The sequence below is a fragment of the Hemiscyllium ocellatum genome, chromosome 28, assembly GCF_020745735.1.
Source record: "Hemiscyllium ocellatum isolate sHemOce1 chromosome 28, sHemOce1.pat.X.cur, whole genome shotgun sequence".
In the NCBI taxonomy this organism is placed as follows: domain Eukaryota; kingdom Metazoa; phylum Chordata; class Chondrichthyes; order Orectolobiformes; family Hemiscylliidae; genus Hemiscyllium; species Hemiscyllium ocellatum.
In genome coordinates, this window is record NC_083428.1 from 26,424,957 (window position 1) to 26,450,061 (window position 25,105).

Consider the following 25,105-nt stretch of genomic DNA (forward strand, 5'->3'; position numbering starts at 1 on the left):
AGGGATGTTGAATTCAATTCCAGACACAGTCGATCATCTGTGTGGCGTTTGCACATTGTCCCCATATTTTTGGGTTTACTCAAGATGCTTTGGATTCCTCCCACAATCCAAACTTGTGCTGCATACGTCAATTGGCGATGCTAATGTGCCCATATTGTTCAGGGACGTGTAGCTTTGGTGCATTAGTCAGTGGTAAATGTAGAGTAAAGGGGAATGGGTTTGGGTAGGATACTCTTCGGAGAGCCGGTGTAGACTTGTTGGGTCGAAAATCCTGTTTCCTCAGTGTAGGGATACTGTGTAACGCACATCAGTGATTGAAATGGGAGCATGTTCGATTCCTAATCACAAAGTTCAGTAATCTGTTCAGAATTATCGATGGCATTTGGATAAACACTTTTATTCTGTTTTCTTTGAACAGCCCAGCAGATGATGCTCATATTCGTGTGTACGCAACCTGTACATTCAGAAATGATTCTGATCCTCAGGAGGTGAACAGAGTTACCGTGTACCGAACATTCAGAGACAACACCGAGAATATATCTACATTAGGACAACATACATTGGACAATAACAGCCTCTACGTAAATGGTATTTCCATTTAAAGAGATATGATGTTCATATTTTTTTACTGTATAATTTTGCTATGATTTTTAAAACTGCAAATGTATTGAATTCTATGTTGATGGCTTTCCACCTCACAGATAACAATCTAAACACATGACTTTCATCTTACAGGTTACCATGAAACAACTTCTTTACCGAGTAAGTAGTATTCATGAACTTATGTTCTATTTGTATTTATTTCGATGAACACGACAAGATAGAAGATGTTCCTTCCCATTATCTCTTAAATATTATCAATGAGCTTCATGTTATTTCTGCAAGAGTGTTTACATTTGCATCACCTGCATTCTAGTCTTCCCTATTAATTACTGTTTAGTATTCTCAAATTACTGATCTATGAAGGTTCAACTCATAATTTTCTGTGAGGTCTTAATAATCTCTCTCTTTGACTTGAGGGATAAAAAGACGATAACGGTGCAAATCGTTGCACCAAGCTGACTGTACTGAAGCCAGAATTTCCTCCCAAATATATATTTCCACATCACTGATGGACACACAGAATGAAAACCATTTTAATTCCTCCATATCGATGAAATATAATTCCAAAGCAGAGATGGGTGCATTATCTGCATCTACTTATCTGTTGTTTAAAAAATAACATTGGCATCTGTAATGAGCAAGTATGTATGTCTGTATTGCAAGAAGATTTGACTGTTTGTAGGAGAACAAAGATAATTATCGGGAATTAGCTCTCATACAAATGATGTTCTTACATTTTGTTTAATTCTCTGTCTAATATTTACCTTATGTTTGCTAATAGCGACATTACCAACTGTGGCCACAACACAACCTCCAAGTGTCGAAGGGAAGCCCATTGAATTCAATGTGACCTTTGTTATCACTAACTTGGAGCTTACAGAGGACCTACAAAATTCCAGTTCTTCGCTGTACAATTCTGTGTCAAATAATATTTCCTATCAGGTAATCAATATGTTACAAAAGCCTGTGAAATTATGTCACTTTCCAGCCACAATTGTATCGTTACACATCATGGAAGTAATACATGATGCAATTAGTTCAAGTGTAAATGAGAGCTTCACCCTCAAATATCAATCCACTTTTTTGCAGCTCACTGCCCTGTACAACAAGAGCAACATTAATGCAAGATTTTCAGACTGTAAAGTTGTTTCCTTCAGGTGAGATATTTCGTTTCTGTATGATGAAAACATATGTCAACATTACTTATAATGAAGATTTTGCATCATGGAAAGGTAATTTGAACTGTGTGAAAACATTTCAATTTGCGAATTGATGTATGAATTCAGAGTGATTTGCTCCCATGTGCCGTAGATCTGATTTCTATGCATGTCATGTTCATTTGCATTGAGGTTCAGTTTACCTTGGAGCACAGTGTTGGAGGTCAAGGCACGGTCTTCCAAATTGTGTTTTTTTTTAAATCATGTAATTATTTAATACTTGTATAAATTACTGATGTATTTGTGTCAATTACTGATGGTGGCATGTTGGCTCAGAGGTTAGCAGTGCTGACTCACAGCACCAGGGATGTTGAATTCAATTCCAGACGCAGGTGTTTGGACATTGTCCCCATGTTTGTGGGTTTACTCAAGGTGCTTTGGATTCCTCCCACAAACCAAACATGTGCTGCATCGGTCAATTGGCGATGCTAATTTGTCCATATTGTTCAGGGACGCGTAGTTTTGGTGCATTAGTCAGTGGTAAATGTAGAGTAAAGGGGAATGGGTTTGGGTAGGATACACTTTGGAGAGCTGGTGTAGAATTGGTGGGTCGAACATCCTGTTTCCACAGTGTAGGGATACTGTGTAACGCACATCAGTGATTGAAATGGGAGCATGTTCGATTCCTAATCACAAAGTTCAGTAATCTGTTCAGAATTATCGATGGCATTTGGATAAACACTTTTATTCTGTTTTCTTTGAACAGCCCAGCAGATGATGCTAATACTCGTGTGTACGCAATCTGTACATTCAGAAATAATTCTGATCCTCAGGAGGTGAACAGAGTTACCGTGTACCGAACATTCAGAGACAACACCGAGAATATATCTACATTAGGACAACATACATTGGACAATAACAGCCTCTACGTAAATGGTATTTCCATTTAAAGAGATATGATGTTCATAATTTTATACTGTGTAATTTGGATTGAATTTTGCTATGATTTTTAAAACTGCAAATGTATTGATTTCTATGTTGATGGCTTTCCACCTCACAGATAACAATCTAAACACATGACTTTCATCTTACAGGTTACCATGAAACAACTCCTTTACCGAGTAAGTAGTAATCATGAACCTTTGTTCTATTTGTATTTAGTTTGATGAACACGACAAGATAGAAGCTGTTCCTTCCCATTATCTCTTAAATATTATCAATGAGCTTCATGTTATTTCTGAAAGAGTGTTTACATTTGCATCACCTGCATCCTAGTCTTCCCTATTAATTACTGTTTAGTATCCTGAAATTGCTTATCTATGAAGGTTCAATTCATAATTTTCTGTGAGGTCTTAATAATCTCTCTCTTTGACTTGAGGGATAATAAGACAATAACGGTGCATATCGTTGCATTAAGCTGACTGTACTGAAGCCAGAATTTCCTCCCAAATATATATTTCCACATCACTGATGGACACACAGAATGAAAACCATTTTAATTCCTCCATATCGATGAAATATAATTCAAAAGCAGAGATGGGTGCATTATCTGCACCTATGCATCTGTTGTTTAAAAAACAACTTTGGCATCTGTAATGAGCAACCATGTATGTCGTTATTGCAAGAAGATTTGACTGTTTGTAGGAGAACAAAGATAATTATCGGGAATTAGCTCTCATACAAATGATGTTCTTACATTTTGTTTAATTCTCTGTCTAATATTTACCTTGTTTGCTAATAGCGACATTACCAACTGTGACCACAACACAACCTCCAAGTGTCGAAGGGAAGCCCATTGAATTCAACGTGACCTTTGTTATCACTAACTTGGAGCTTACAGAGGACCTACAAAATTCCAGTTCTTCGCTGTACAATTCTGTTTCAAATAATATTTCCTATCAGGTAATCAATATGTTACAAAAGCCTGTGAAATTATGTCACTTTCCAGACACAATTGTATCGTTACACATCATGGAAGTAATACATGATGCAATTAGTTCAAGTGTAAACGAGAGCTTCACCCTCAAATATCAATCCACTTTTTTGCAGCTCACTGCCCTGTACAACAAGAGCAACATTAATGCAGGATTTTCAGACTGTAAAGTTGTTTCCTTCAGGTGAGATATTTTGTTTCTGTATAATGAAAACATATGTCAACATTACTTATAATTAAGATTTTGCATCATGGAAAGGTAATTTGAACTGTGTGAAAATATTTCAATTTGTGAATTGATGTATAAATTCAGAGGGATATGCTCCCATGTGCCGTAGATCTGATTTTGATGCATGTCATGTTCATTTGCATTGAGGTTCAGTTTACCTTGGAGCACAGTGCTAGAGGTCAAGGCACAGTCTTCCAAATTGTGTTTTTTTTAAATCAAATGAATTTTTAATATTTGTAAGAATTACTGATGTATTTGTGTCAATTACTGATGGTGGCATGGTGGCTTAGTAATTAGCACTGCTGACTCACAGCACCAGGGATGTTGAATTCAATTCCAGGTGATTGTCTGTGTGGCGTTTGGATATTGTCCCCATATTTTTGGGTTTACTCAAGGTGCTTTGGACTCCTCCCACAATCTAAACATGTGCTGCAAGGTCAATTAACGATGCTAATTTGTCCATATTGTTCAGGGACATGTAGTTTTGGTGCATTAGTCAGTGGTAAACGTAGAGTAAAGGGGAATGGGTTTGGGTAGGATACTCTTTGGAGAGCCGGTGTAGAATTGTTGGGTCGAACATCCTGTTTCCACACTGGAAGGATTCTGTGTAACGCACATCATTGATTGAAATGGGAGCATGTTCGATTCCTAATCACGAAGTTCAGTAATCTGTTCAGAATTATCGATGGCATTTGGATAAACACTTTTATTCTGTTTTCTTTGAACAGCCCAGCAGATGATGCTAATACACATGTGTACGCAATCTGTACATTCAGAAATGATTCTGATCCTCAGGAGGTGAACAGAGTTACCGTGTACCGAACATTCAGAGACAACACCGAGAATATATCTACATTAGGACAACATACATTGGACAATAACAGCCTCTACGTAAATGGTATTTCCATTTAAAGAGATATGATGTTCATACTTTTTTACTATGTAATTTTGATTGAATTTTGTTATGATTTTTAAAACTGCAAATGTATTGATTTCTATGTTGATGGCTTTCCACCTCACAGATAACAATCTAAACACATGACTTTCATCTTACAGGTTACCACGAAACAACTCCTTTACCGAGTAAGTAGTAATCATGAACCTTTGTTCTATTTGTATTTATTTCGATGAACACGCCAAGATAGAAGATGTTCCTTCCCATTATCTCTTAAATATTATCAATGAGCTTCATGTTATTTCTGAAAGAGTGTTTACATTTGCATCACCTGCATCCTAGTCTTCCCTATTAATTACTGTTTAGTATCCTGAAATTGCTGATCTATGAAGGTTCAACTCATAATTTTCTGTGAGGTCTTAATAATCTCTCTCTTTGACTTGAGGGGTAATAAGACAATAACGGTGCATATCGTTGCATCAAGCTGACTGTACTGAAGCCAGAATTTCCTCCCTAATATATATTTCCACATCACTGATGGACACACAGAATGAAAACCATTTTAATTCCTCCATATCGATGAAATATAATTCAAAAGCAGAGATGGGTGCATTATCTGCATCTATTCATCTGTTGTTTAAAAAACAACTTTGGCATCTGTAATGAGCAACCATGTATGTCTGTATTACACGAAGATTTGACTGTTTGCAGGAGAACAAAGATAATTATCTGGAATTAGCTCTCTTACATTTTGTTTAATTCTCTGTCTAATATTTACCTTATGTTTGCTAATAGCGACATTACCAACTGTGACCACAACACAACCTCCAAGTGTCGAAGGGAAGCCCATTGAATTCAACGTGACCTTTGTTATCACTAACTTGGAGCTTACAGAGGACCTACAAAATTCCAGTTCTTCGCTGTACAATTCTGTGTCAAATAATATTTCCTATCAGGTAATCAATATGTTACAAAAGCCTGTGAAATTATGTCACTTTCCAGACACAATTGTATCGTTACACATCATGGAAGTAATACATGATGCAATTAGTTCAATTGTAAATGAGAGCTTCACCCTCAAATATCAATCCACTTTTTTGCAGCTCACTGCCCTGTACAACAAGAGCAACATTAATGCAAGATTTTCAGACTGTAAAGTTGCTTCCTTCAGGTGAGATATTTCATTTCTGTATGATGAAAACATATGTCAACATTACTTATAATGAAGATTTTGCATCATGGAAAGGTAATTTGAACTGTGTGAAAACATTTCAATTTGTGAATTGATGTATAAATTCAGAGGGATATGCTCCCATGTGCTGTAGATCTAATTTCTATGCATGTCATGTTCATTTGCATTGAGGTTCAGTTTACCTTGGAGCACAGTGTTAGAGGTCAAGGAACGGTCTTCCAAATTGTGTTTTTTTTAATCAAGTGAATTTTTAATATTTGTAAGAATTACTGATGTATTTGTGTCAATTACTGATGGTGGCATGGTGGCTCAGTAATTAGCACTGCTGACTCACAGCACCAGGGATGTTGAATTCAATTCCAGACACAATCGATCATCTGTGTGGCGTTTGCACATTGTCCCCATATTTTTGGGTTTACTCAAGATGCTTTGGATTCCTCCCACAATCCAAACTTGTGCTGCATACGTCAATTGGCGATGCTAATGTGCCCATATTGTTCAGGGACGTGTAGCTTTGGTGCATTAGTCAGTGGTAAATGTAGAGTAAAGGGGAATGGGTTTGGGTAGGAAACTCTTCGGAGAGCCGGTGTAGACTTGTTGGGTCGAAAATCCTGTTTCCTCAGTGTAGGGATACTGTGTAACGCACATCATTGATTGAAATGGGAGCATGTTCGATTCCTAATCACAAAGTTCAGTAATCTGTTCAGAATTATCGATGGCATTTGGATAAACACTTTTATTCTGTTTTCTTTGAACAGCCCAGCAGATTATGCTAATACACGTGTGCACGCAATCTGTACATTCAGAAATGATTCTGATCCTCAGGAGGTGAACAGAGTTACCGTGTACCGAATATTCAGAGACAACACCGAGAATATATCTACATTAGGACAACATACATTGGACAATAACAGCCTCTACGTAAATGGTATTTCCATTTAAAGAGATATGATGTTCATACTTTTTTACTATGTAATTTTGATTGAATTTTGCTATGATTTTTAAAACTGCAAATGTATTGATTTCTATGTTGATGGCTTTCCACCTCACAGATAACAATCTAAACACATGACTTTCATCTTACAGGTTACCATGAAACAACTCCTTTACCGAGTAAGTAGTAATCATGAACCTTTGTTCTATTTGTATTTATTTCGATGAACACGCCAAGATAGAAGATGTTCCTTCCCATTATCTCTTAAATATTATCAATGAGCTTCATGTTATTTCTGAAAGAGTGTTTACATTTGCATCACCTGCATCCTAGTCTTCCCTATTAATTACTGTTTAGTATCCTGAAATTGCTGATCTATGAAGGTTCAACTCATAATTTTCTGTGAGGTCTTAATAATCTCTCTCTTTGACTTGAGGGGTAATAAGACAATAACGGTGCATATCGTTGCATCAAGCTGACTGTACTGAAGCCAGAATTTCCTCCCTAATATATATTTCCACATCACTGATGGACACACAGAATGAAAACCATTTTAATTCCTCCATATCGATGAAATATAATTCAAAAGCAGAGATGGGTGCATTATCTGCACCTATTCATCTGTTGTTTAAAAAACAACTTTGGCATCGGTAATGAGCAACCATGTATGTCTGTATTACACGAAGATTTGACTGTTTGCAGGAGAACAAAGATAATTATCGGGAATTAGCTCTCTTACATTTTGTTTAATTCTCTGTCTAATATTTACCTTATGTTTGCTAATAGCGACATTACCAACTGTGACCACAACACAACCTCCAAGTGTCGAAGGGAAGCCCATTGAATTCAACGTGACCTTTGTTATCACTAACTTGGAGCTTACAGAGGACCTACAAAATTCAAGTTCTTCGCTGTACAATTCTGTGTCAAATAATATTTCCTATCAGGTAATCAATATGTTACAAAAGTCTGTGAAATTATGTCACTTTCCAGCCACAATTGTATCGTTACACATCATGGAAGTAATACATGATGCAATTAGTTCAAGTGTAAATGAGAGCTTCACCCTCAAATATCAATCCACTTTTTTGCAGCTCACTGCCCTGTACAACAAGAGCAACATTAATGCAAGATTTTCAGACTGTAAAGTTGTTTCCTTGAGGTGAGATATTTCGTTTCTGTAATGATGAAAACATAAGTCAACATTACTTATAATGAAGATTTTGCATCATGGAAAGGTAATTTGAACTGTGTGAAAACATTCCAATTTGCGAATTGATGTATAAATTCAGAGGGATATGTTCCCATGTACCGTAGATCTGATTTCTATGCATGTCATGTTCATTTGCATTGAGGTTCAGTTTACCATAGAGCACAGTGTTGGAGGTCAAGGCACGGTCTTCCAAATTGTGTTTTTTTTTAAAATCAAGTGAATTTTTAATATTTGTAAGAATTACCGATGTATTTGTGTCAATTACTGATGGTGGCATGTTGGCTCAGTGGTTAGCAGTGCTAACTCACAGCACCAGGGATGTTGAATTCAATTCTTGACACAGGCAATTGTCTGTGTGGCGTTTGGACATTGTCCCCATGTTTGTGGGTTTACTCAAGGTGCTTTGGATTCCTCCCATAATCCAAACATGTGCTTCATTGGTCAATTGGCGATGCTAATTTGCCCATATTGTTCAGGGACGTGTAATTTTGGTGCATTAGTCAATGGTAAATGTATAGTAAAGGGGAATGGGTTTGGGTAGGATATTCTTTGGAGAGCCGGTGTAGACTTGTTGCATCGAACATCCTGTTTCCACACTGGAAGGATTCTGTGTAACGCACATCAGTGATTGAAATGGGAGCATGTTCGATTCCTAATCACAAAGTTCAGTAATCTGTTCAGAATTATCGATGGCATTTGGATAAACACTTTTATTCTGTTTTCTTTGAACAGCCCAGCAGATGATGCTGATACACGTGTGTACGCAATCTGTGCATTCAGAAATGATTCTGATCCTCAGGAGGTGAACAGAGTTACCGTGTACCGAACATTCAGAGACAACACCGAGAATATATCTACATTAGGACAACATACATTGGACAATAACAGCCTCTACGTAAATGGTATTTCCATTTAAAGAGATATGATGTTCATACTTTTTTACTGTGTAATTTGGATTGAATTTTGCTATGATTTTTAAAACTGCAAATGTATTGAATTCTGTGTTGGTGACTTTCCACCTCACAGATAACAATCTAAACACATGATTTTAATCTTACAGGTTACCATGAAACAACCCCTTTACCGAGTAAGTAGTATTCATGAACCTTTGTTCTATTTGTATTTATTTCGATGAACACGGCAAGATAGAAGAATTTCCTTCCTATTATCTCTTAAATATTATCAATGAGCTTCATGTTACTTCTGAAAGAGTGTTTACATTTGCATCACCTGCATCCTAGTCTTCCCTATTAATCACTGTTTAGTATTCTGAAATTGCTGATCTATGAAGGTTCAACTCATAATTTTCTGTGAGGTCTTAATAATCTCTCTCTTTGACTTGAGGAATAATAAGACAATAACGGTGCATATCGTTGCATCAAGCTGACTGTACTGAAGCCAGAATTTCCTCCCAAGTACACATTTCCACATCACTGATAGATACACAGAATGAAAACCATTTTAATTCCTCCATATCGATGATATATAATTCAAAAGCAGAGATGGGTGCATTATCTGCACCTATTCATCTGTTGTTTAAAAAACAACATTGGCATCTGTAATGAGCAAGCATGTATGTCTGTACTACAAGAAGATTTGACTGTTTGTAGAACAAAGATAATTATCTGGAATTAGATCTCACGCAAATGATGTTCTTACACCTTGTTCAATTCTCTGTCAAATATTTACCTTTTGTTTGCGAATAGCGACATTACCAACTGTGACCACAACTCAACCTCCAAGTGTCGAAGGGAAGCCCATTGAATTCAACGTGACCTTTGTTATCACTAACTTGGAGCTTACAGAGGACCTACAAAATTCCAGTTCTTCGCTGTACAATTCTGTTTCAAATAATATTTCCTATCAGGTAATCAATATGTTACAAAAGCCTGTGAAATTATGTCACTTTCCAGACACAATTGTATCGTTACACATCATGGAAGTAATACATGATGCAATTAGTTCAAGTGTAAATGAGAGCTTCACCCTCAAATATCAATCCACTTTTTTGCAGCTCACTGCCCTGTACAACAAGAGCAACATTAATGCAAGATTTTCAGACTGTAAAGTTGTTTCCTTCAGGTCAGATATTTTGTTTCTGTATGATGAAAACATAAGTCAACATTACTTATAATTAAGATTTTGCATCATGGAAAGGTAATTTGAACTGTGTGAAAATATTTCAATTTGCGAATTGATGTATAAATTCAGAGGGATATGCTCCCATGTGCCGTAGATCTGATTTTGATGCATGTCATGTTCATTTGCATTGAGGTTCAGTTTACCTTGGAGCACAGTGCTAGAGGTCAAGGCACAGTCTTCCAAATTGTGTTTTTTTTAAATCAAGTGAATTTTTAATATTTGTAAGAATTACTGATGTATTTGTGTCAATTACTGATGGTGGCATGGTGGCTTAGTAATTAGCACTGCTGACTCACAGCACCAGGGATGTTGAATTCAATTCCAGGTGATTGTCTGTGTGGCGTTAGGATATTGTCCCCATATTTTTGGGTTTACTCAAGGTGCTTTGGACTCCTCCCACAATCTAAACATGTGCTGCAAGGTCAATTAACGATGCTAATTTGTCCATATTGTTCAGGGACATGTAGTTTTGGTGCATTAGTCAGTGGTAAACGTAGAGTAAAGGGGAATGGGTTTGGGTAGGATACTCTTTGGAGAGCCAGTGTAGAATTGTTGGGTCGAACATCCTGTTTCCACACTGGAAGGATTCTGTGTAACGCACATCATTGATTGAAATGGGAGCATGTTCGATTCCTAATCACGAAGTTCAGTAATCTGTTCAGAATTATCGATGGCATTTGGATAAACACTTTTATTCTGTTTTCTTTGAACAGCCCAGCAGATGATGCTAATACACGTGTGTACGCAATCTGTACATTCAGAAATGATTCTGATCCTCAGGAGGTGAACAGAGTTACCGTGTACCGAATATTCAGAGACAACACCAAGAATATATCTACATTAGGACAACATACATTGGACAATAACAGCCTCTACGTAAATGGTATTTCCATTTAAAGAGATATGATGTTCATACTTTTTTACTGTGTAATTTTGATTGAATTTTGCTATGATTTTTAAAACTGCAAATGTATTGATTTCTATGTTGATGGCTTTCCACCTCACAGATAACAATCTAAACACATGACTTTCATCTTACAGGTTACCATGAAACAACTCCTTTACCGAGTAAGTAGTAATCATGAACCTTTGTTCTATTTGTATTTATTTCGATGAACACGCCAAGATAGAAGATGTTCCTTCCCATTATCTCTTAAATATTATCAATGAGCTTCATGTTATTTCTGAAAGAGTGTTTACATTTGCATCACCTGCATCCTAGTCTTCCCTATTAATTACTGTTTAGTATCCTGAAATTGCTGATCTATGAAGGTTCAACTCATAATTTTCTGTGAGGTCTTAATAATCTCTCTCTTTGACTTGAGGGATAATAAGACAATAACGGTGCATATCGTTGCATCAAGCTGACTGTACTGAAGCCAGAATTTCCTCCCTAATATATATTTCCACATCACTGATGGACACACAGAATGAAAACCATTTTAATTCCTCCATATCGATGAAATATAATTCAAAAGCAGAGATGGGTGCATTATCTGCACCTATTCATCTGTTGTTTAAAAAACAACTTTGGCATCTGTAATGAGCAACCATCTATGTCTGTATTGCAAGAAGATTTGACTGTTTGCAGGAGAACAAAGATAATTATCGGGAATTAGCTCTCTTACATTTTGTTTAATTCTCTGTCTAATATTTACCTTATGTTTGCTAATAGCGACATTACCAACTGTGACCACAACACAACCTCCAAGTGTCGAAGGGAAGCCCATTGAATTCAACGTGACCTTTGTTATCACTAACTTGGAGCTTACAGAGGACCTACAAAATTCCAGTTCTTCGCTGTACAATTCTGTGTCAAATAATATTTCCTATCAGGTAATCAATATGTTACAAAAGTCTGTGAAATTATGTCACTTTCCAGCCACAATTGTATCGTTACACATCATGGAAGTAATACATGATGCAATTAGTTCAAGTGTAAATGCGAACTTCACCCTCAAATATCAATCCACTTTTTTGCAGCTCACTGCCCTGTACAACAAGAGCAACATTAATGCAAGATTTTCAGACTGTAAAGTTGTTTCCTTCAGGTCAGATATTTCGTTTCTGTATGATGAAAACATAAGTCAACATTACTTATAATTAAGATTTTGCATCATGGAAAGGTAATTTGAACTGTGTGAAAACATTCCAATTTGCGAATTGATGTATAAATTCAGAGGGATATGTTCCCATGTACCGTAGATCTGATTTCTATGCATGTCATGTTCATTTGCATTGAGGTTCAGTTTACCTTGGAGCACAGTGTTAGAGGTCAAGGAACGGTCTTCCAAATTGTGTTTTTTTTAATCAAGTGAATTTTTAATATTTGTAAGAATTACCGATGTATTTGTGTCAATTACTGATGGTGGCATGTTGGCTCAGTGGTTAGCAGTGCTAACTCACAGCACCAGGGATGTTGAATTCAATTCTTGACACAGGCAATTGTCTGTGTGGCGTTTGGACATTGTCCCCATGTTTGTGGGTTTACTCAAGGTGCTTTGGATTCCTCCCATAATCCAAACATGTGCTTCATTGGTCAATTGGCGATGCTAATTTGCCCATATTGTTCAGGGACGTGTAATTTTGGTGCATTAGTCAATGGTAAATGTAGAGTAAAGGGGAATGGGTTTGGGTAGGATATTCTTTGGAGAGCCGGTGTAGACTTGTTGCATCGAACATCCTGTTTCCACACTGGAAGGATTCTGTGTAACGCACATCAGTGATTGAAATGGGAGCATGTTCGATTCCTAATCACAAAGTTCAGTAATCTGTTCAGAATTATCGATGGCATTTGGATAAACACTTTTATTCTGTTTTCTTTGAACAGCCCAGCAGATGATGCTGATACACGTGTGTACGCAATCTGTGCATTCAGAAATGATTCTGATCCTCAGGAGGTGAACAGAGTTACCGTGTACCGAACATTCAGAGACAACACCGAGAATATATCTACATTAGGACAACATACATTGGACAATAACAGCCTCTACGTAAATGGTATTTCCATTTAAAGAGATATGATGTTCATACTTTTTTACTGTGTAATTTGGATTGAATTTTGCTATGATTTTTAAAACTGCAAATGTATTGAATTCTGTGTTGGTGACTTTCCACCTCACAGATAACAATCTAAACACATGATTTTAATCTTACAGGTTACCATGAAACAACCCCTTTACCGAGTAAGTAGTATTCATGAACCTTTGTTCTATTTGTATTTATTTCGATGAACACGGCAAGATAGAAGAATTTCCTTCCTATTATCTCTTAAATATTATCAATGAGCTTCATGTTACTTCTGAAAGAGTGTTAACATTTGCATCAACTGCATCCTAGTCTTCCCTATTAATCACTGTTTAGTATTCTGAAATTGCTGATCTATGAAGGTTCAACTCATAATTTTCTGTGAGGTCTTAATAATTTCTCTCTTTGACTTGAGGAATAATAAGACAATAACAGTGCATATCGTTGCATCAAGCTGACTGTACTGAAGCCAGAATTTCCTCCCAAGTACACATTTCCACATCACTGATAGATACACAGAATGAAAACCATTTTAATTCCTCCATATCGATGAAATATAATTCAAAAGCAGAGATGGGTGCATTATCTGCACCTATCCATCTGTTGTTTAAAAAACAACATTGGCATCTGTAATGAGCAAGCATGTATGTCTGTACTACAAGAAGATTTGACTGTTTGTAGGAGAACAAAGATTATTATCTGGAATTAGATCTCACGCAAATGATGTTCTTACACCTTGTTTAATTCTCTGTCTAATATTTACCTTATGTTTGCTAATAGCGACATTACCAACTGTGACCACAACTCAACCTCCAAGTGTCGAAGGGAAGCCCATTGAATTCAACGTGACCTTTGTTATCACTAACTTGGAGCTTACAGAGGACCTACAAAATTCCAGTTCTTCGCTGTACAATTCTGTGTCAAATAATATTTCCTATCAGGTAATCAATATGTTACAAAAGCCTGTGAAATTATGTCACTTTCCAGACACAATTGTATCGTTACACATCATGGAAGTAATACATGATGCAATTAGTTCAAGTGTAAATGAGAGCTTCACCCTCCAATATCAATCCATTTTTTTGCAGCTCACTGCCCTGTACAACAAGAGCAACATTAATTTAAGATTTTCAGACTGTAAAGTTGTTTCCTTCAGGTGAGATATTTCATTGCTGTATGATGAAAACATATGTCAACATTACTTATAATGAAGATTTTGCATCATGGAAAGGTAACTTGAACTGTGTGAAAACATTTCAATTTGCGAATTGATGTATAAATTCAGAGGGATATGCTCCCATGTACCGTAGATCTGATTTCTATGCATATCATGTTCATTTGCATTGAGGTTCAGTTTACCTTGGAGCACAGTGTTGGAGGTCAAGGCACAGTCTTCCAAATTGAGTTATTTTTTAAATCAAGTGAATTTCTAATATTTGTCAGAATTACTGATGTATTTGTGTCAATTACTGATGGTGGCATGTTGGCTCAGAGGTTAGCAGTGCTGACTCACAGCACCAGGGATGTTGAATTCAATTCTTGACACAGGCGATTGTCTGTGTGGGGTTTGGACATTGTCCCCATGTTTGTGGGTTTACTCAAGGTGCTTTGGATTCCTCCCATAATCCAAACATGTGCTGCATCGGTCAATTGGCGATGCTAATTTGCCCATATTGTTCAGGGACGTGTAATTTTGGTGCATTAGTCAGTGGTAAATGTAGAGTAAAGGGGAGTGGGTTTGGGTAGGATACTCTTTGGAGAGCCGGTTTAGACTTGTTGCATCGAACATCCTGTTTCCACACTGGAAGGATTCTGTGTCACGCACATCATTGATTGAAATGGGAGCATGTTCGATTCCTAATCACAAAGTTCAGTAATCTGTTCAGAATTATCGATGGCATTTGGATAAACACTTTTATTCTGTTTTCTTTGAACAGCCCAGCAGATGATGCTAATACACGTGTGTATGCAATCTGTACATTCAGAAATGATTCTGATCATCAGGAGGTGAACAGAGTTACCGTGTACCGAACATTCAGAGACAACACCGAGAATATATCTACATTAGGACAACATACATTGGACAATAACAGCCTCTACGTAAATGGTATTTCCATTTAAAGAGATATGATGTTCATACTTTTTTACTGTGTAATTTTGATTGAATTTTACTATGATTTTTAAAACTACAAATGTATTGATTTCTATGTTGATGGCTTTCCACCTCACAGATAACAATCTAAACACATGACTTTAATCTTACAGGATACCATGAAACAACTCCTTTACCGAGTAAGTAGTATTCATGAACCTTTGTTCTATTTGTATTTATTTCGATGAACACGGCAAGATAGAAGATGTTCCTTCCCATTATCTCTTAAATATTATCAATGAGTTTCATGTTATTTCTGAAAGAGTGTTTACATTTGCATCACCTGCATCCTAGTCTTCCCTATTAATTACTGTTTAGTATCCTGAAATTGCTGATCTATGAAGGTTCAACTCATAATTTTCTGTGAGGTCTTAATAATCTCTCTCTTTGACTTGAGGGGTAATAAGACAATAACGGTGCATATCATTGCATCAAGCTGACTGTACTGAAGCCAGAATTTCCTCCCTAATATATATTTCCACATCACTGATGGACACACAGAATGAAAACCATTTTAATTCCTCCATATCGATGAAATATAATTCAAAAGCAGAGATGGGTGCATTATCTGCACCTATTCATCTGTTGTTTAAAAAACAACTTTGGCATCTGTAATGAGCAACCATGTATGTTTGTATTGCAAGAAAATTTGACTGTTTGCAGGAGAACAAAGATAATTATCGGGAATTAGCTCTCTTACATTTTGTTTAATTCTCTGTCTAATATTTACCTTATGTTTGCTAATAGCGACATTACCAACTGTGACCACAACACAACCTCCAAGTGTCGAAGGGAAGACCATTGAATTCAACGTGACCTTTGTTATCACTAACTTGGAGCTTACAGAGGACCTACAAAATTCCAGTTCTTCGCTGTACAATTCTGTGTCAAATAATATTTCCTATCAGGTAATCAATATGTTACAAAAGCCTGTGAAATTATGTCACTTTCCAGACACAATTGTATCGTTACACATCATGGAAGTAATACATGATGCAATTAGTTCAATTGTAAATGAGAGCTTCACCCTCAAATATCAATCCACTTTTTTGCAGCTCACTGCCCTGTACAACAAGAGCAACATTAATGCAAGATTTTCAGACTGTAAAGTTGTTTCCTTCAGGTGAGATATTTCATTTCTGTATGATGAAAACATATGTCAACATTACTTATAATTAAGATTTTGCATCATGGAAAGGTAATTTGAACTGTGTGAAAATATTTCAATTTGCGAATTGATGTATAAATTCAGAGGGATATGCTCCCATGTGCCGTAGATCTGATTTCTATGCATGTCATGTTCATTTGCATTGAGGTTCAGTTTACCTTGGAGCACAGTGCTAGAGGACAAGGCCCGGTCTTCCAAATTGTGTTTTTTTTAAATCAAGTGAATTTTTAATATTTGTAAGAATTACTGATGTATTTGTGTCAATTACTGATGGTGGCATGGTGGCTTAGTAATTAGCACTGCTGACTCACAGCACCAGGGATGTTGAATTCAATTCCAGGTGATTGTCTGTGTGGCGTTAGGATATTGTCCCCATATTTTTGGGTTTACTCAAGGTGCTTTGGACTCCTCCCACAATCTAAACATGTGCTGCAAGGTCAATTAACGATGCTAATTTGTCCATATTGTTCAGGGACATGTAGTTTTGGTGCATTAGTCAGTGGTAAACGTAGAGTAAAGGGGAATGGGTTTGGGTAGGATACTCTTTGGAGAGCCAGTGTAGAATTGTTGGGTCGAACATCCTGTTTCCACACTGGAAGGATTCTGTGTAACGCACATCATTGATTGAAATGGGAGCATGTTCGATTCCTAATCACGAAGTTCAGTAATCTGTTCAGAATTATCGATGGCATTTGGATAAACACTTTTATTCTGTTTTCTTTGAACAGCCCAGCAGATGATGCTAATACACGTGTGTACGCAATCTGTGCATTCAGAAATGATTCTGATCCTCAGGAGGTGAACAGAGTTACCGTGTACCGAATATTCAGAGACAACACCAAGAATATATCTACATTAGGACAACATACATTGGACAATAACAGCCTCTACGTAAATGGTATTTCCATTTAAAGAGATATGATGTTCATACTTTTTTACTGTGTAATTTTGATTGAATTTTGCTATGATTTTTAAAACTGCAAATGTATTGATTTCTATGTTGATGGCTTTCCACCTCACAGATAACAATCTAAACACATGACTTTCATCTTACAGGTTACCATGAAACAACTCCTTTACCGAGTAAGTAGTAATCATGAACCTTTGTTCTATTTGTATTTATTTCGATGAACACGCCAAGATAGAAGATGTTCCTTCCCATTATCTCTTAAATATTATCAATGAGCTTCATGTTATTTCTGAAAGAGTGTTTACATTTGCATCACCTGCATCCTAGTCTTCCCTATTAATTACTGTTTAGTATCCTGAAATTGCTGATCTATGAAGGTTCAACTCATAATTTTCTGTGAGGTCTTAATAATCTCTCTCTTTGACTTGAGGGATAATAAGACAATAACGGTGCATATCGTTGCATCAAGCTGACTGTACTGAAGCCAGAATTTCCTCCCTAATATATATTTCCACATCACTGATGGACACACAGAATGAAAACCATTTTAATTCCTCCATATCGATGAAATATAATTCAAAAGCAGAGATGGGTGCATTATCTGCACCTATTCATCTGTTGTTTAAAAAACAACTTTGGCATCTGTAATGAGCAACCATCTATGTCTGTATTGCAAGAAGATTTGACTGTTTGCAGGAGAACAAAGATAATTATCGGGAATTAGCTCTCTTACATTTTGTTTAATTCTCTGTCTAATATTTACCTTATGTTTGCTAATAGCGACATTACCAACTGTGACCACAACACAACCTCCAAGTGTCGAAGGGAAGCCCATTGAATTCAACGTGACCTTTGTTATCACTAACTTGGAGCTTACAGAGGACCTACAAAATTCCAGTTCTTCGCTGTACAATTCTGTGTCAAATAATATTTCCTATCAGGTAATCAATATGTTACAAAAGTCTGTGAAATTATGTCACTTTCCAGCCACAATTGTATCGTTACACATCATGGAAGTAATACATGATGCAATTAGTTCAAGTGTAAATGCGAACTTCACCCTCAAATATCAATCCACTTTTTTGCAGCTCACTGCCCTGTACAACAAGAGCAACATTAATGCAAGATTTTCAGACTGTAAAGTTGTTTCCTTCAGGTCAGATATTTCGTTTCTGTATGATGAAAACATAAGTCAACATTACTTATAATTAAGATTTTGCATCATGGAAAGGTAATTTGAACTGTGTGAAAACATTCCAATTTGCGAATTGATGTATAAATTCAGAGGGATATGTTCCCATGTACCGTAGATCTGATTTCTATGCATGTCATGTTCATTTGCATTGAGGTTCAGTTTACCTTGGAGCACAGTGTTAGAGGTCAAGGAACGGTCTTCCAAATTGTGTTTTTTTTAATCAAGTGAATTTTTAATATTTGTAAGAATTACCGATGTATTTGTGTCAATTACTGATGGTGGCATGTTGGCTCAGTGGTTAGCAGTGCTAACTCACAGCACCAGGGATGTTGAATTCAATTCTTGACACAGGCAATTGTCTGTGTGGCGTTTGGACATTGTCCCCATGTTTGTGGGTTTACTCAAGGTGCTTTGGATTCCTCCCATAATCCAAACATGTGCTTCATTGGTCAATTGGCGATGCTAATTTGCCCATATTGTTCAGGGACGTGTAATTTTGGTGCATTAGTCAATGGTAAATGTAGAGTAAAGGGGAATGGGTTTGGGTAGGATATTCTTTGGAGAGCCGGTGTAGACTTGTTGCATCGAACATCCTGTTTCCACACTGGAAGGATTCTGTGTAACGCACATCAGTGATTGAAATGGGAGCATGTTCGATTCCTAATCACAAAGTTCAGTAATCTGTTCAGAATTATCGATGGCATTTGGATAAACACTTTTATTCTGTTTTCTTTGAACAGCCCAGCAGATGATGCTGATAGACGTGTGTACGCAATCTGTGCATTCAGAAATGATTCTGATCCTCAGGAGGTGAACAGAGTTACCGTGTACCGAACATTCAGAGACAACACCGAGAATATATCTACATTAGGACAACATACATTGGACAATAACAGCCTCTACGTAAATGGTATTTCCATTTAAAGAGATATGATGTTCATACTTTTTTACTGTGTAATTTTGATTGAATTTTGCTATGATTTTTAAAACTGCAAATGTATTGAATTCTGTGTTGGTGACTTTCCACCTCACAGATAACAATCTAAACACATGATTTTAATCTTACAGGTTACCATGAAACAACCCCTTTACCGAGTAAGTAGTATTCATGAACCTTTGTTCTATTTGTATTTATTTCGATGAACACGGCAAGATAGAAGAATTTCCTTCCTATTATCTCTTAAATATTATCAATGAGCTTCATGTTACTTCTGAAAGAGTGTTAACATTTGCATCACCTGCATCCTAGTCTTCCCTATTAATTACTGTTTAGTATCCTGAAATTGCTGATCTATGAAGGTTCAACTCATAATTTTCTGTGAGGTCTTAATAATCTCTCTCTTTGACTTGAGGGGTAATAAGACAATAACGGTGCATATCATTGCATCAAGCTGACTGTACTGAAGCCAGAATTTCCTCCCTAATATATATTTCCACATCACTGATGGACACACAGAATGAAAACCATTTTAATTCCTCCATATCGATGAAATATAATTCAAAAGCAGAGATGGGTGCATTATCTGCACCTATTCATCTGTTGTTTAAAAAACAACTTTGGCATCTGTAATGAGCAACCATGTATGTTTGTATTGCAAGAAAATTTGACTGTTTGCAGGAGAACAAAGATAATTATCGGGAATTAGCTCTCTTACATTTTGTTTAATTCTCTGTCTAATATTTACCTTATGTTTGCTAATAGCGACATTACCAACTGTGACCACAACACAACCTCCAAGTGTCGAAGGGAAGACCATTGAATTCAACGTGACCTTTGTTATCACTAACTTGGAGCTTACAGAGGACCTACAAAATTCCAGTTCTTCGCTGTACAATTCTGTGTCAAATAATATTTCCTATCAGGTAATCAATATGTTACAAAAGCCTGTGAAATTATTTCACTTTCCAGACACAATTGTATCGTTACACATCATGGAAGTAATACATGATGCAATTAGTTCAATTGTAAATGAGAGCTTCACCCTCAAATATCAATCCACTTTTTTGCAGCTCACTGCCCTGTACAACAAGAGCAACATTAATGCAAGATTTTCAGACTGTAAAGTTGTTTCCTTCAGGTGAGATATTTCATTTCTGTATGATGAAAACATATGTCAACATTACTTATAATTAAGATTTTGCATCATGGAAAGGTAATTTGAACTGTGTGAAAATATTTCAATTTGCGAATTGATGTATAAATTCAGAGGGATATGCTCCCATGTACCGTAGATCTGATTTCTATGCATGTCATGTTCATTTGCATTGAGGTTCAGTTTACCTTGGAGCACAGTGCTAGAGGACAAGGCCCGGTCTTCCAAATTGTGTTTTTTTTAAATCAAGTGAATTTTTAATATTTGTAAGAATTACTGATGTATTTGTGTCAATTACTGATGGTGGCATGGTGGCTCCGTAATAAGCACTGCTGACTCACAGCACCAGGGATGTTGAATTCAATTCCAGGTGATTGTGTGGCGTTAGGATATTGTCCCCATATTTTTGAGTTTACTCAAGGTGCTTTGGACTCCTCCCACAATCTAAACATGTGCTGTAAGGTCAATTAACGATGCTAATTTGTCCATATTGTTCAGGGACATGTAGTTTTGGTGCATTAGTCAGTGGTAAACGTAGAGTAAAGGGGAGTGGGTTTGGGTAGGATACTCTTTGGCGAGCCGGTGTAGAATTGTTGGGTCGAACATCCTGTTTCCACAGTGTAGGGATACTGTGTAACGCACATCAGTGATTGAAATGGGAGCATGTTCGATTCCTAATCACAAAGTTCAGTAATCTGTTCAGAATTATCGATGGCATTTGGATAAACACTTTTATTCTGTTTTCTTTGAACAGCCCAGCAGATGATGCTAATACTCGTGTGTACGCAATCTGTACATTCAGAAATGATTCTGATCCTCAGGAGGTGAACAGAGTTACCGTGTACCGAACATTCAGAGACAACACCGAGAATATATCTACATTAGGACAACATACATTGGACAATAACAGCCTCTACGTAAATGGTATTTCCATTTAAAGCGATATGATGTTCATACTTTTTCACTGTGTAATTTTGATTGAATTTAGTTATGATTTTTAAAACTGCAAATGTATTGAATTCTTTGTTCATGGCTTTCCACCTCACAGATAACAATCTAACACATGATTTTAATCTTACAGGTTACCATGAAACAACTCCTTTACCGAGTAAGTAGTATTCATGAACCTTTGTTCTATTTGTATTTATTTCGATGAACACGACACGATAGAAGATGTTCCTTCCCATTATCTCTTAAACATTATCAATGAGCTTCATGTTATTCCTGAAAGAGTGTTTACATTTGCATCACCTGCATCCTAGTCTTCCCTATTAATCACTGTTTAGTATCCTGAAATTGCTGATCTATGAAGGTTCAACTCATAATTTTCTGTGAGGTCTTAATAATCTCTCTCTTTGACTTGAGGGATAATAAGACAATAACGGTGCATATCGTTGCATCAAGCTGACTGTACTGAAGCCAGAATTTCCTCCCTAATATATATTTCCACATCACTGATGGACACACAGAATGAAAACCATTTTAATTCCTCCATATCGATGAAATATAATTCCAAAGCAGAGATGGGTGCATAATCTGCACCTATTCGTCTGTTGTTTAAAAAACAACCTTGGCATCTGTAATGGGCAAGCATGTATGTCTGTATTACAAGAAGAATTGACTGTTTGTAGGAGCACAAAGATAATTATCTGGAATTAGCTCTCATACAAATGATGTTCCTACACCTTGCTTAATTCTTTGTCTAATATTTACCTTTTGTTTGCGAATAGCGACATTACCAACTGTGACCACAACACAACCTCCAAGTGTCGAAGGGAAGCCCATTGAATTCAACGTGACCTTTGTTATCACTAACTTGGAGCTTACAGAGGACCTACAAAATTCCAGTTCTTCGCTGTACAATTCTGTGTCAAATAATATTTCCTATCAGGTAATCAATATGTTACAAAAGCCTGTGAAATTATGTCACTTTCCAGACACAATTGTATCGTTACACATCATGGAAGTAATACATGATGCAATTAGTTCAAGTGTAAATGAGAGCTTCACCCTCAAATATCAATCCACTTTTTGCAGCTCACTGCCCTGTACAACAAGAGCAACATTAATGCAAGATTTTCAGACTGTAAAGTTGTTTCCTTCAGGTGAGATATTTTGTTTCTGTATGATGAAAACATATGTCAACATTACTTATAATGAAGATTTTGCATCCTGGAAAGGTAATTTGAACTGTGTGAAAACATTTAAATTGTGCCGTAGATCTGATTTCTATGCATGTCATGTTCATTTGCATTGAGGTTCAGTTTACCTTGGAACACAGTGTTGGAGGTCAAGGCATGGTCTTCCAAATTGTGTGTTTTTTTTAAATCAAGTGAATTTTTAATATTTGTATAAATTACTGATGTATTTGTGTCAATTACTGATGGTTGCATGGTGGCTCAGTGGTTATCACAGCTGACTCACAGCACCAGGGATGTTGAATTCAATTCCAGACACTGGCGATTGTCCGTGTGGCGTTTGCACATTGTCCCCATATTTTTGGGTTTACTCAAGGTGCTTTGGTCTCCTCCCACAATCCAAACATGTGCTGCATAGGTCAATTGGCGATGCTAATTTGCCCATATTGTTCAGGGACGTGTAGTTTTGGTGCATTATTCATGGATAAATGTAGAGTAAAGGGGAATGGGTTTGGGTAGGATACTCTTCGGAGAGCCGGTGTAGACTTGTTGGGTCGAACATCCTGTTTTCACAGTGTAGGGATACTGTGTAACGCACATCATTGATTGAAATGGGAGAGTGTTAGATTCCTAATCACAATGTTCAATAATCTGTTCAGAATTATCGATGGCATTTCGACAAACACTTTTATTCTGTTTTCTTTGAACAGCCCAGCAGATGATGCTAATACTCGTGTGTACGCAATCTGTACATTCAGAAATGATTCTGATCCTCAGCAGGTGAACAGAGTTACCGTGTACCGAACATTCCGAGACAACACTGAGAATATATCTACATTAGGACAATATATGTTGGACAATAACAGCCTCTATGTAAATGGTAAATTTTAGTCATTTTTTTCATTTCTTATCTAAATTGAATTTATTACCTGTAAAGCCAATGTTTCAATTTAATTTTACACTAATCGTGATTTTTCAAATGCCTGAGATGCTGTAAATTTATGCATTTAATTTTGCAGATTATCACGAATTAATCTTTTCATCCAGTAAGTATTCTTTCTGTTCTTTGTTTATGACCCTTTCCTTTGATTAAACTGGGTGCTAACAAATAACACCCAAAACCAACCCAATTCTACTTGATATGTTATCAAACAGCCTGGTTTTGAATTACAATGTTTTTCATTTCTACTTGGGGTTTCGTTCCTTGTATGTTGAATGTCCTGGTAAATCTTCAAAATGAAGAATGTTGTGGAAGTTTCACCAGAACTTCTGTCCTTGTACCTGGCTTTTCCCAAGAAATAGACCACAATACTGTTCATTGTGTTAAACTAATGTGACCCCAGGGTATATGCCTGCCCTCCCCCTTTCTTACTTCCTGATCTGTAGAGGTGATAGCACAGTGGTATACAGACTGGAGGGAGTTGCCCTGGGAGTCCTCAATATTGAATGCAGACCCTATGAAGTCTCATGGCTTCAGGTTAAACATAGTCTAGGAAACCTCCTATTCATTACCATGTATCGCCTCCCTCAGTTGGTGAATCAACATATCTCTGTATTGAACGACATTTGGAGGAAGCACTGAGGATGGTTAAGCCACAAAATGAACTCTGGTTGGGGAATTTAAATGACCAGCACCAAGAGTTGCTCAACAGCAACACTACTGATTGAGCTTGGTGGATCTTAAATGACACAGCTACTAGACTGAGTCTGCAGCAGGTGGTGAGGGAACCAACAAGAGGGAAAACTTACTTGACTTCATCTTTACCAATCTGCCAGCTGTAGGTGCATTTGTCCATGACAGTATCTGTAAGAACAATCACTGCACAGTCCTTGTGAGACAAAGTTGTGCCCTAACATTGAGAATATCCTCCATAATGTAGTGTGCTACTATCACTATGCTAAATGGCTCAGCAGATCGGATCTAAGCTCTGCAGTCTTGCCACAATTAGTTCTGAACGGTGGTGGATAATTAAACAACTCACAGGAGGTGGAGGCCACACATCTCCCCGTCCTCAATGATGGAAAAACCCCGCACAGCAGTGCAAAAAACAAGGCTGTTGCTTTCACAGTGATCTCAGCATGAAGTGCTATATGGATGATCCATCTCACTCTCCTCCAGTGATT

At 36.9% G+C, this 25,105-nt stretch overlaps 1 protein-coding gene and 2 long non-coding RNA genes across 3 annotated transcripts in view; all 3 read left to right on the top strand.

Moving 5' to 3' along the window:
- The first annotated feature begins 11,338 nt into the window (after positions 1-11,338).
- LOC132828920 (uncharacterized) lies at positions 11,339-12,347 on the top strand. Its single transcript, XR_009646179.1, has 3 exons — positions 11,339-11,366; positions 11,974-12,134; positions 12,282-12,347. It is a non-coding gene; the product is annotated as an uncharacterized LOC132828920 (long non-coding RNA).
- Positions 12,348-17,700: 5,353 nt separating this feature from the next.
- LOC132828866 (uncharacterized) lies at positions 17,701-18,709 on the top strand. Its single transcript, XR_009646171.1, has 3 exons — positions 17,701-17,728; positions 18,336-18,496; positions 18,644-18,709. It is a non-coding gene; the product is annotated as an uncharacterized LOC132828866 (long non-coding RNA).
- Positions 18,710-18,778: 69 nt separating this feature from the next.
- Positions 18,779-25,105, top strand: part of LOC132829220 (mucin-16-like) — a 50,828-nt gene continuing 44,501 nt past the window's right edge. The window contains exons 1-11 of the mRNA XM_060846587.1: positions 18,779-18,786; positions 19,491-19,660; positions 19,819-19,845; positions 20,453-20,613; positions 20,761-20,828; positions 21,598-21,767; positions 21,925-21,951; positions 22,574-22,734; positions 22,881-22,948; positions 23,692-23,861; positions 24,001-24,027. Coding sequence (XP_060702570.1) covers positions 18,779-18,786; positions 19,491-19,660; positions 19,819-19,845; positions 20,453-20,613; positions 20,761-20,828; positions 21,598-21,767; positions 21,925-21,951; positions 22,574-22,734; positions 22,881-22,948; positions 23,692-23,861; positions 24,001-24,027 — 1,057 coding nt within the window. The remainder of the gene's footprint in view (positions 18,787-19,490; positions 19,661-19,818; positions 19,846-20,452; positions 20,614-20,760; positions 20,829-21,597; positions 21,768-21,924; positions 21,952-22,573; positions 22,735-22,880; positions 22,949-23,691; positions 23,862-24,000; positions 24,028-25,105) is intronic.